The sequence below is a fragment of the Fringilla coelebs genome, assembly GCF_963513975.1.
Source record: "Fringilla coelebs genome assembly, chromosome: 14".
Taxonomy (NCBI): Eukaryota; Metazoa; Chordata; class Aves; order Passeriformes; family Fringillidae; genus Fringilla; species Fringilla coelebs.
In genome coordinates this window covers 19,581,334-19,594,422 of record NC_140040.1, presented here as the reverse complement: position 1 = coordinate 19,594,422, position 13,089 = coordinate 19,581,334, and the positions used below count along the sequence as shown (strand labels likewise).

Genomic DNA, 13,089 nt, shown 5'->3' with positions numbered 1-13,089 from the left:
ATGAGTAGCACTAGGAAAAAAAGTTCTTTACTCTCCTCAAGCAGGCCCTGGTATGAAAATTAAATATTTATTTTAAATCTACTGTTCTAAGATGCTATCTTACAATGTAATGCTGTGTTGAAAAGCAGAGCAGTTTACTGCATTGTAATTTAGGTATTTGTCCTTTCAGCCCATGCAGAACACAGGACCACAGTGCCCTGGTCAGGGTCAGTTTGGTTGAAGAGTTCCTCTGTAGTGATCCAGGTGTGTTTTGTGTTCCTCAGTTGCTCAGATTCTACCTCAGCTCAGTGCTATGCTCTGCAATATGACCTCTTTTGGTGTCTGCCCTACAGAGACCAGGTATTTTGTTTCCTTTAGGGACCTGAGATGTCTGCCCTGGGTGAGCATTGCTGCACAGACCCTCCCTGCTCCAGGGCTGCCTGGCAGGGATGCTCCCTGCACACACCAGGCTTCTGCACTCCTGAGTGCTTTTACCTCTGCAAAAGTTGCTTTAGAAACAGCCACGTGTTGGTTCTGCAACTTAGGGACAAAATTCTGACTCTGGTACTCAATACTGTGATGATCTCTGTGACTACCCACAGTCAGTTCCCAGCTCCTTGAGTTCTGGGCCTCACATGGCCTGTTCTGTGTAGTTCAGGTAGAAATTGCTGATGTTGATCACTTTGCATCAGCTGAGATGGAGAAATCAGGATGTACAAGGCCAAGGGAAGTGGGGAGAAGGGAGAACAGCAGCTGCTGTGGCTGCTCCCCTTTCTCCAGGGAAGGATGACATGAGGTGTGGAGCACGGTTACAAGTAGTGAAAGACTGGAATTGTGCTCCTCAAATCTCCATGGTTTTTCAAGTACACTGACCCAAAACTTTGTTTCTCAGTTTCCTCTTATGTAGAAAGAGGGTAACACTGACCTCTACCTCACAGGGCTGTTGTGAGGGCTAATTCAGCATTGTTTTAGATGTGAGATTCTTATTCAGGAGATGCTAAAGGCAATGGAAAATACTTACAAAATGCAATGGTTTTAGCTATTATGAATGTATTATGAACTTTGCAGTAATGCAAACTGGTATTGTAGAAACTCTATTTAATGTATCTTAATTTCTTTAACAAATTAAATAAATGAGACTTTAAAATCACATGTGCATATCTTCATCCTTCTTTTTGAGAAGACCCACCTCTCCCTACTTACAGCATCATTTTTCTTGGATTTTCATTAACAGAAATTATGCTTGATGTTTTCAACAGTTGCATCTCTTTTGGATCAAGGAATGCTTTGACTGTTTATCTTCAGTTCTACAGAAGCCTTACCTAAGCTACTGTGGAATTATCTAAGAACAGATAAGAGTTATCCCTCTCAAGTTTGTAGACATGTTTTTAAATTCTGGAAGTTATTTCTGACACTTCTTTTTTGTCTATATCACAGTTCTTACCATCTTCTAGGATTAACAATTTCTGTTTCAGTTTAATCCTTTCACTTAGGTTCTAACATACTGTGTACCTTGAATGACTTCCAGCCCAGAGTTAAATTATCATTAATCTTATGTCACGGTTGAAATTTAAATTAAGAGATGCCTTCTGAAATGTAAAAAGCCTTTCAAGACACCTTACATTTTGATAGCCAAAAAAAACTTATTAGGGGCAAATTTAAAATATAACCAATATTATTTACCATATGTACCATAATCAAGCTATCCCAGCACTGCTGCATTAATATTAGTACAGGTGTTCACAGAGCAGCACTTTCAAGATCAGCATTTTCAGTGTTTTCCTCTCATTTTTAGGCATAGGCAGAGGTTTCTGCTCCCTGTCTCTCACAGGAGGTAAAGAGGGCTTGTGTGCTGAAACTTTGTCCAGTTTTCCCCAGTTCCAACCCCTCAATCTAAAAACCGTTTACTTATGCCCAGGATGTGTCTGCTGTGACCTTGCACACAGTACTTAAGCTTCTTTGAGGGTGGTTTATCCATGAACAGCAGAAGGATAATGTTTAGCTTACACAGTTATTGTAAAAGCTCAGCCATTGCAAAGAGCTTTAAATGCTGCATTGCCCCAAGGTGTTCAGTTCCAGGGAGAAGCTGAACTGTAGAAATAAATTTGATTTTGTTTACAGGGTATTTTGGTTGTTTGGGTTGGGGTTTTTTTTCAGTTGTTGGATGCAAGAACATGATCTATTTTTTACTACAGGGAAGTAAAATATAAGAGAAATACTCTTATATATAATTTGTTGTTTCTTGAGACTCTGATCATCCAATAAAAGGCACAAATATTGTATTGGTTAAACACCTATTCAATGTACCTCGTTTATTTTGAGGCTGAACAATTCTAAAGCATGAGCTATCCTACCTTTTACCAAGTTGTTGTGTCAAAGGAAAAATGGGAGTTGACTGTGTTTATTCCAGTAAGAGTTCTCTTACCTTCTCCAGGGATTGCAACCATCCTGACTGAGAGAACAGAGGCCTCACATTTAAGACAGCACTGAACTTGCACAGTGGTAAAAGCTGGATTAAAAATGCCATCTAGTGGCTCTCCTTCCCTTTCTTGCCATAATGCTTAAAACAATTGTTAAGGCCCATTCAATCAGAATACAACAGATGAGAGAATTTAACTCTGACAATAATAATTTGTAAAGATATGAGAGATTGCCATTGAAAACCCCTTGCTGGCTCTTTATATCTAGTCATTGAAACTCCTTCCTCAGATAAAGATCAGTCTGACAAAAGAAACTCCATGAACCAGTTACAATTTTTTGTTCTTCATTTCACTGCTGAGCAGAGATCCTCTGCTTGGTGAGCTGCACACTCTCTTAACTTTAACTTTTAAACTTTAATAGCTGTAGTTACTGTTCTACTTTGGGATTTTTCCCCAATCTCTTGCAAGCAGAAAGATTTTTAGGCAGTTGCTATGATGTAGCAGATTTATAATGGTATGTTTCATGATGAGGGTAAATTAATCCAAATACAAGAACTGGGGAAGGGTTTTGCAAGGTACCTCAAAACCAGATGGTGCTTTTGGCAGAGTTCAAAGGTCAGAAAGATAAAAAAGCGAGCATTTCAGGAAAAAACAGAGATAAGCCTCAAGAAAATGGGGTGTTATCTTATACCTCAGTGTAGCAGCTTTCCTCTCTGAATTCCTCTGCGTGCAGAAGTGACCATTTAGTAACAGCACCAAGCATCAAAGGACTGTCTGTGCTCTGCATGGGAGAGTGCTTTTCCTCACCCTGAGGAAAGCACAGCAGAGGACAGAACCTGACTGACTTGCACAGAACTATTTCTAACTTGCTCAGCTTTAAGGCAGGGAACCTCTGCTCCTCTGATGTTCTGTTTATGCTGCTACCTGCAGTGCATTTGACATTTAGTAAAATTTCAGCATCTTACTCCAGGTTGTGAACAGCAACATAGTAATGTAAATAATTTAATTTCATATTAACAAAGTGGAATATTAAATAAAATTTAGGAGCCAGCTCACCCTGTTTGTCTGTTGGAGGAGCAGAAGATGGAAGGAGGAGAGACAGAAAAGGAATATAATCACTTTTTTACACATGAGCACTCCTTCCCAAGACACAAGACTTTCCTGGACTTGAAAACTCACCCCAAGAAATGTAAATTTACATTTACAGTGGCACAGAACCTTAATGAACATTTGTTTGTTTAACTAAAACCATTTTAAGCGACATCCAATAAAAATTATCCATGTGGCGTTCAGATCCCATTACAGCAAATGGGAAGACCTTTGTACCAGTGCAATTACATTGACTTAAACTGGGTCTTCAGATTAACCCCTGCAACTCCAGAACTGCTGAGCCTCTGCTGTAAGGAGAGCTGGAATGGCACCTTTCCTACAATTGTTCATGGTGTTTACCTCTGTTCATCGATGTTTCTTGCAGCTTGCCTTCTTTCCTAGCATTTGAGTGTTTGGTTTAGATTACTTAGGAAGACCAGACAGGAAGCAGCTGCAACCAAACTAGAAAGTGCAGTTGCTCTAACAGACCTAGAGCCTCCTTCCATTTCTCCATTTGTTTGTGGGTTTTGTGTGTTTATAATAAGAGATTTATGCATCTGTGGTGCCATTTGCCTTTTGTGAAAATCCCAAATGTCATATACAGCAGATGAAATGTCATTATTCACAGGGCAAGATCCAGCCAGCAAACGGGACATTCTTAAAGGTGCTCAGCAGGAAGGTGTTTTGTGGGCTGGTGCTGTTTCCCTTCCAAAAGCTGATTATTAGACTGTAGAGCTTTTTGTGCAAAAAGCACAAAACTCAGTCTGTGTTCACTGAGATGGGCCAGACAGACAGTTTGTTCAAAGAAGCCACTTTCCTTTGCATGCCCACAAGTTTCCAAAGGGTTTGGATCTATTGCTGTTTTCTAATCTGTATCACTAGGCTGAGTCTCTTTATTGCAGAAAAACTTCTGAAAACTAGGAAACTACTTTTAGTAGTAGTTTACCACTTTGTTTTTGATTCAAACTTTTTGCTGCTGGTCAGCTTTTTGACAAAAGGACTAGCTATTTATTAGAAATATTAGTCCAATTTTTAACTTCCTTTCTTAGGTATATCTGGCTTACTTGGTGTTTCTGATCTTTGTGTGTCCCCATAACAAGAAATGTTTACAAAGCATCAGGAGTCCCAGACTTTTCATGACTTATCAATGAGGTCACAGAAAGTAATCCATGCTAGCACCTGCTGTGAAGGCAGTGTGGATGAGGGGCAGCTGTTTGCAGCCTCTGGAAGCAGAAGATGTTTAAATTGCACCAAAGTAGCCACAGCCAGTTTTGCAAAGGGAGAAGCAGGGAGAAAAATAACGTTCTATGGGAGAAAAGGAAACCCCAAATAGTGCAGTCTGGCCTAAACAAGAACACAGAAGTGAGTTCAAAAATGTATTTCCACAGAAAACCAGAGTTGCTGACTGTACAAGTCAGCAGATAAGATTGTTCCTTGAAAAAAGTCTAAATATAGGATCTGCTATGTTTTAACACATAGCTGTGCCTTAATACAATACCTGGAATTAGACTAATTTTCTTATAACTACAGGTAAGGACTTTCTTCTGGCACAGGACTAAACTTTGCTCACCTGTAATCAGCAAAGTCAAAACCAAATTTTTAAAAGAAACTAGAGTTCTAATTTTTTCAATGCAAATCAAGAACATAGAGCACTATGGCAACCAAGCATTGTTGCTACAGAAATTTGCCATTTTTATTTGATAGTCCTAAAGGCAAAAACACTGCAAGCCTGAGCAATTTCTTTCCTCAGATGATATTAGAGAGTAGCATTTCTACTATTTTTTCCTTTCATTATATATCCCTTTAGTTCATCAGCATAATCAAACACTGCAAAGCAGAATCTAAATCTCAATTCAAGTTGATATTCAGCCCGGTCAAGTACCTTCAATATGGTATTCCTTCTTGTGTTTATAAAGCGTGGAGTGAAACGGACATCTCCTGCAGGACTGTTAATTGTTTCACCTTCATTTACATGGTTCCTAAGTCACTTCAGCTTTATGCATATGAATTTATGAAGTTACTGCATGAACATGTGAGCAATAACTTACAGTTTTCAGCTGAAGAGAAGCATTTAACCACGGTGGGAGCAGAGGAAACTCAGAGCAGTCAGGCTTGTTTTCAGGCTGCTGTGTGAGACTTTATCAGTTTTGTAAATGGTACAAAAGCTGAAAATTGGTAGGGCAGAAGAAAGAATCATTAAATCATGGAGTATCCTGAGTTGGAAGGGAGCCACAAGGGTGATTCAGTCCAGCTCCTGCCCCTGCAGGGGCAGACACCCCAACAACCCCAGCCCGTGCATCCCGGGAGCGGTGCCCAAAGGCTCCGGGAGTTGGGCAGCCTCGGGGCCGTGCCCATTCCCTGGGGAGATCCCGAAGCTGCTTTTGCTGTATCCGAGCACTGCACAGAGCAGAGAGATGCAGGTAAGGGCTGCTGTGGGTGTCCTCTTTCAGCTCAGATTTGTCAGGCAGATAAAATAATTACGTCAAACTTAAGGGGGTTTGGGTTTTGGTGGTTTTGGTTGGGTTTTTTTGCTTGTGCTAAAATATTGTTCTGAAATTTTTTGTTAAGATGACCTGCTTTTTTTCTATGTTCTTCCATGCAACATAAAACTATTGTTTCATTATTTTAATAAAAACAAGAAACAAGTGAAAGTTCGGAGTCGTTGAAGATGATCGGCATCTTTCCACACGACATAACCGGGGAGCATGCTCATCTCATCTAGGATACTTGCACCACATTATTCACCTAAAATTCCTTCAATACAAGAAGGCAGGCGAATTTAAAAATACACTGATAGTATCAAAGCCTCTTGTGACTTGCGAGCCTCTGTTTTTGCAAAAATGATTGTTAGAGGTTTTAAAGCAGGGACTACTTAGTAACCACTGCGTTAACATCAGTAACTATTGATTAACCACCATGCACTTTGGGCCCATTCCTTCCCCTCGTTACCGGGCTTAGAACCGCTCAGTGGAAATGTTAACCGAGACAAGCAGTCATATGAAACCAAAAAACCGGGGAGTCAGCAAAATGAGCCCTTTTGTTCTCCATAATTTATACGGCGAGTTAATTACGAAAGAGCTTTGCGATTTTGAGCCCCTTCAGCCGGTGTCCTCAGCGCTGAAAGGTGTGGAATCATAGTGGAAAAAAAACCGGCAAAGCCGAGGGGTCCTCCCTCAAGGAAACAGCGTGGTTTTGAACGTTATAAATGAGGAAGAAACCCTGCTGGTGTTCTTTCTTCCTAACACGCGTCACTCGCTTCCTTTTTGCCTTTTTGCTCTCGCTATTGGGCGGCCCAGGGCCGCGCCCGGCGCTCCCTCAGCGCCTCAGGGGCGGCGGCCGCGGGGCGGTGCCGGCAGCGAGGGGGGCCGGGGCCCCTCAGCCCGGGCGGCCGCGCCCGCCGCGCGCAACATGGCGGAGGGGCGGGGCCGCGCCCGCCCCGCCGTGTCCTGACGGGAACCCGCGGCAGGGCGGGTTGGGCGGCGGGGCTGTCGGTCAGCGCCGTCCCTCAGCCCCGCCGGGGGCAGCGCGGGGCCGGCGGGCTCGACTGGCGGCTGCTCGGCCGGTGGGTGCGCCGGGGGCGGGGGACGGGGCGGGCAGAGAGCGGCCGCCGCCGGGGCAGCCGTGCCGGGGCACAGGGAGTGGAGCCGGGCCTGGCGCGAGGACTGTGCGGAAGCGGGGAGGTGGGGGCTGTGCGGGGCACGGGCTGCAGCGGCGGCGGCGGTGAGGGGTGGGTGTGCGCGGCACAGGGCGTGTTCCGTGCGGGGCAGGGTGGGTATGTGTGCGGGGACGGGCTGCGCGCAGGGTGCGGTGCGGGTGTGCGGGAGCAGAGGCGTGTGTGCAGGACAGGGGTGTGGGGTGCTGCGGAGCAGAGCGGGGTCTGTGTGTCGGTGCGTGGGGCTGGGGCCGTGCGGAGGTGGTGCGGCAGGGGTCGGTGTGTGCCGGATATGCGTGGGATGAGGGGTGGGTGTGGGCAGCGTCAGGAGCGTGAGTGAGGGGAATGTGGGGATCTCAGAGGGGCTGTAAATCCAAATGTAACAGGTATCTGTTATTTCACTGGGAAAAGCGGGCGGTGCTGGCGCTGTGCGGTCCGGCAGCTGCGGGCCGTGCCGGGGCTGTGCCGGGGCTGGCCGGGCTCAGCCCGGGCCCCGCTGGGACACCGCGTCCCTGGGGAGGCAGTGCCGGCGCTGGAGCGGGAGCGAGTTTATGTAATAATTGGCTCTTACATAATGGTCTTTAGCACACCGCTTTAATTAGCACCGCTACCGGGGGCGTCCTGGGCAGCAGCGTCTGCACACTGCGGCTGGGGAGGACCCCGAGGATGGGAACGCAGAAAGCAGGGCTGGCACACGGGAGCTCCAGCGCTCGTCAGCGCTACCTGACCTTAGGCAAGCGCAGGGCTAACCGGTGTTAGTGACTCTGCTGCTGGGCGGAAAACCACACCGGCCTCACACTGTCAGCCAGCCGGGGTGAAAGGGGGACATTTCTTTAAACAGTGTTTCAATCGGGTTTTTCATCAAGCATGTGAAAGTCATCCTTCTTTCAGTCTCATGGCTGAGAGGAGCCGGAAGAGAATAAAGGAAAAACAGAATGGTGAATGGACTGAAAAAGGATGGCAAACCTTGTCTTGTCTATAGGTGCTTTTTGGGTTTAGCTGTTGCTAAACCCAAAAGGAGTTGGTAGGGTCAGCTGTCTTCCTGTTATTTTGGTTGCATTCTTTTGGTAGGACAACAAAAGGCATTGTGTGTGTTGAGAGATGCGGTGTCCCAGAAGACTGCAGGCAAGCCTTGGACAGGGAACTGGCACTGCCTTTTCCATCCCCTCTCCTGACATCAGCAGTGAAATTTTGCTGTTCTCACCAGGTCACCAGAATCATAGTTGTGGGGTCTGTTGGAATGCTTGCCTGCTCTTTTTTGCGTTAAGTATGGGTAGCACACTTCAGAAATGTTTTGTAACACATTGCTTTGGGTTCCAAACAGGATTTTAGCAGTTCTGCGGTTGTATCAGTAGGCCTTCTGTTTAGAATAGCTCAAGGTGACTTTTACTTCCTGCTGATTTCTTGGAAACATTTCCACTCATCTGATCTGGCTGGTTTCTTGTTATTTCTTGTGAAGCATGCTGCTAAGAAACTGGTGTTGTGGCAGCATAGAGGGTCTTTAGCCTGAGCAAGTGGTGTCACAGGCCACCTCAAAGTGTTTGAAAGCTCACAGAGAACTCTCTTGTTCTCAGTGGCTGCTAGTGGCATCTTTTGGGAGTAATTGTACCTGCAGTGCTGCATACACTGAGTTTTTTAAATCCATGGGGCAAAATTCTGTTTGTGAGTGGACATCTGGTTGTACTTAGCACTATCCCACAGCTGGAATATCTTATTGAAAGCAGGAGACAATGTGAGGACCTCCCCCATGGCAACTGAAGAGCTTCAGCTGCTGAAGTGCCCGAGGTTTCAGTGCTGTTGGCAGCAGGGATCTTCCCTGCAGCTTGTTCTAATTGCCCTCCAAATGAACAAGCAAAATTGTGAACCTGTAAAAGTTGTCAATGTCTTATACCTTTCACTGCACCAGAGTGCACAATGCTGTAAAAAAAGCATTCATTAACCAGCAGTAGAATTTGTCTTCAGCTGTGTAAAAGATCCTGCCTGCCTGAGGGCTGGTTAAGACCTTGAAGGTAAAAAAAAGAACGGCTGAGCTTATAAGCTGTAACAGAATTGGAAAGCTAGACTGGCTTGTTCTAGCTGTGAGGATCATGGTAATTCACATAAATCATTAACTGGCCACATCTCTCAGCTTCCACAGGGTTTAAGTACTTATCTTCTCTTGGGTTTGAAGTTTTGGGTCTATTAATAGAGTTGTACTCTAGCAGGCATTTTTGAGAGTTGTGCAATAATTGTCACTTTAAGTCCTAATTTTCAGGCTTGTTGGATCTGTTTGTTCTGTGTCTTGTTAGACGAGGCTTTTCATTGTGCAGTTTCCAATAACGTTTCTTGTAATGTTGCCATTTCTTCTTATTCTTGCCCCAATGAGGAAAAAGCCTGTCTGGAAAGTAAAAATTATCTTTTCTGAGGAGTTAAAAGGAGCAGTCATATTCTTGGTTATAATTAAGTGACAGAAATGGTATCACTTTTAAGATGCCTTTATGCATAGCAGTCTCTTTTGGAAAGAAGTTCTGAATGTTTCTGAGAGCTCTAGATATCCTTTTGAACTTCTATATGGAAAGCTTCTTATGAACTTTCTAATTATTTTCCCTTTCTTCCGTTTATATTCCAGGCTGCAAGGACATTCCGTGTTACTGAAGGAAGGTGCTCCATTTTTGGAGTGACTTATGATGTCAAGAACTGTATCATCCTGGATTTTAAGCTCAGCCAGGAGCAGCATTATTTTACAAGGGAAAGGACGTTGCTACTCCATCTGTATCCCAAATAGAAACAAGATCAAATGGAAGCTCGTTTTCTCCAAAACATGTCCCTACCCTGCTGGGAGCTGCAGCTTAGACAGAACTTTCTCCTTTCCCAAAGCATTCCGGCACACTTCCACCGAAGAAGAACATTTTTCTTTCCAGCTGTCTCCGGCACAAATCAACGACATACTCAGAGCAGGTGAACTATCCCACAGAACGCTGGATCTGAACGGCAAGAACGCAAATTCCGTGCTGAGGTTTGAAAGCAACCAGCTGGCCTCCAACAGCCCCATAGAGGACCGGCGGAGCGCGGCCACGTGCCTGCAGACGGCGGGGATGATGTTCGGTGTGTTCGACGGCCACGCGGGCGCCGCCTGCGCCCAGGCCGTGAGCGAGAGGCTGCTGCACTACATCGCCGTGTCCCTCATGCCCCGCCAGAGCCTGGAGGAGATCGAGCTGGCCGTGGAGGCCATGAAACCGGTGCGGCCCATCCTGCAGTGGCACAGGCATCCCAACGATGTGGAGTACCAGGAAATCACCTCGCAGTACTTTGAGAACCTCCGGGTTTACTGGCAGCACTTGCTGGACCTGGACACTGAGCCGGGGTTTAGTTTGGAAGAAGCCATGATTTGTGCCTTCAAAAGGTTAGACTCAGACATATCGCTGGAAGTTCAGGCTCCTCAGGAAAATGAGTTGATGAGAAATATTGCCCTGCAAGTGGCTTTTTCTGGTGCAACAGCCTGTGTAGCTCACATTGATGGTGTTCACCTACATGTGGCAAACACCGGTGATTGCAGAGCGGTTTTAGGGGTCCATGAAGAAGATGGAACATGGTCTACTCTCCCTCTAACTCGAGACCACAATGCCTATGATGAATTTGAAATTAGAAGATTGAAGCGAGAGCATCCTAGATCTGAGGAGAAAACCCTATTTGTGAATGACAGATTACTGGGGATTCTCATGCCCTCCAGAGCTTTTGGAGATGTGCAATTAAAATGGAGTAAAGAATTGCAACACAGCATTCTCGAGAACAGCTGTGATGTTGAGGCTCTAAACATTTATCAGTACGTTCCTCCAAACTACCATACCCCCCCTTATTTAACTGCAGAGCCTGAAGTCACATATCACAAGTTAAGAAGCAAGGATAAGTTTCTCGTTATTGCTTCAGATGGGCTATGGGAGATGCTGAGTAATGAGAAGGTTGTAAAACTTGTTGCTGGACACCTTACAGAGCTCAACATGCAGAAACCACCACTGACTTTTAAGAAACCAGTTAATTTGGGTTACATGCACAACTTGTTGCTGCAGAGGAAGAGCAAAGGCCTGGCCTCCCTGGACCAGAACACGGCCACCCATCTGATCCGGCACGCCATCGGCAGCAACGAGTACGGCGAGGTGGACCCGGAGAAGCTGGCTGCCATGCTGACCCTGCCCGAGGACCTGGCCAGGATGTACAGGGACGACATCACCGTCACCGTGGTGCACTTCAACTCAGAAACTATTGAAGATTACTACAGGAGCCACGAGTAGAGCCTTGCACTGCTGCAGTTCAATACCACTAGGGAACTTTGATCCTGAACCATTCCTCTCGTTCTCTGGTAGTCAAGCTGCTGCCAGTGCCTGCAAGTTCCTAAATCTTTTTGTTACTTACTGGCTTGGAAAATAACTTTCTAAGGGGTGAAATTTCCCTGGGTTTCCAGGTTTGTATACACTGAAGAAAAATGTTTTCATAAAACCTCACTGAAATGTGATTGAACTAAAGATTGTGGACCAGTTCTGATTCCATGAGAACCTCTGGTAAAACTTTCCGATGAACAAACAAGGCAAATTTCACTGAGACTGGTACAATTTAATAGAGATGGATAATAGGTGTAGCTGCATGGAGTGTCAGGCTCTGCTCTTATGGAGAGTGAGTAGCATCCTGTTGAAGCACTGTAACTGAATTAAATAAATTAACTACCAAACCTTCTTTGGATGTGTCAGATACTTTAACTAATTGCCCCATATTTATAAAATAACGTGAAAGAAGGCTGTTCAAAGAGCCCTGGGATTTTCAGATGTCTTTCCTGATTCTCTTCCTTAAGCAAGGGAAAAATTTTATCTTTTTGTGCAGTTCTTTTCAAGTGGGAATGCATATTCTCTTAACTCTGTATGGACTTGTGTGACAGCTTAGAGTTCAAACACATGAGGGCCTTCACAGTTCCCTGTTCAGGATTTAACAGTACTAGACTTAAGCATTTGAGTCTTTTGCTTAAACAATGTACTCTTTATTAAAGTATTGATAATATAAATGGTTTGTCAGATCTAGAAGTTCAAAAATTCACCTAAAAGTAAATGCAGCAAAAGAGAGCACCTTTCTCTCCAGATTCAGCTTAGAAGAGATAACAGTGCTGATACTTCTCCAAAACAGGTTTAATCTTTCATTCTTGCTTCTCCTTATAGGTACAGAGTTATTTTTTCTACTGAATGTTTGTTTTAGTCTCTGAACATACACAAAAGTGTATTTTACAATGGTTTTCTTTTATACTGAGCTTTCCAGAGTGCCATCCAAGCTTGCAAATAAGCTTTTACATATGGTGTTCTCTGGTGCCTCTTCCTTGTTTACCCTCCACAGGAACTGTTTCCCACAAGGATATACACACTGGGAATATTGACCTGTTTACTGTTCTTGCTGCTGAGTAAGAACTTGTGTGGGTGCGGAAGAGCAAATAAAAATATTACTTTTTTTCTTAAATTCACTTAAAAACATTATTCTCCTACTGTTTAGCAGATTAAAAAGTTTTTTTTTTTTCCTCAAGATCTTTAGTAGACAAGGTCTTGGGGCTTAAACTGGTAGCATTTTTGGATTTGGGGCTCTTTGAGTATTTTTCCTTATACATAAAATTTCTTAGTACTTCTTTCAGGCATCTTTTGAAGATGGGATTAGAAGGAGAAGGAAGCTAAAACTTTTAAAAAAATATTCATGCTTTTGACTTTTCAGGATTGACTATAATTAAGTGCTACAATTAGAGTCACTAAATGCATCACTAAAAAAAATCTTCTGAATTTACTGTTGGGTTTTTTTTTTTTGTTTGTTTGGTTTTTTTTTTGTTTGTTTTTTTGTTGTTTTTTTTTTTTGTCTAGTACATTTTGGAATACATCCAGCCATTCAACCTGAAGGCAGATTCAATGAGTAGGTCTGTTCCCCTTGATACCAGTGCACCAGGATTTA

General features: G+C 44.3%; 1 protein-coding gene across 2 annotated transcripts; it reads left to right on the top strand.

Moving 5' to 3' along the window:
* The first annotated feature begins 6,914 nt into the window (after positions 1 to 6,914).
* Positions 6,915 to 11,762, top strand: PDP2 (pyruvate dehydrogenase phosphatase catalytic subunit 2). 2 transcript variants are annotated; one of them, XM_084214904.1, is made up of 2 exons: positions 6,915 to 7,050; positions 9,749 to 11,762. In XM_084214904.1, the coding sequence occupies exon 2, from the start codon at positions 9,804 to 9,806 to the stop codon at positions 11,406 to 11,408; it is 1,605 nt and encodes a 534-aa protein (XP_084071030.1). In that variant the 5' UTR covers positions 6,915 to 7,050; positions 9,749 to 9,803; the 3' UTR covers positions 11,409 to 11,762. The 2 variants fall into 2 exon arrangements, with proteins under 2 accessions (XP_084071030.1, XP_084071031.1); XM_084214905.1 differs by lacking the exon at positions 6,915 to 7,050 and adding an exon at positions 7,089 to 7,168.
* Positions 11,763 to 13,089: the final 1,327 nt, after the last annotated feature.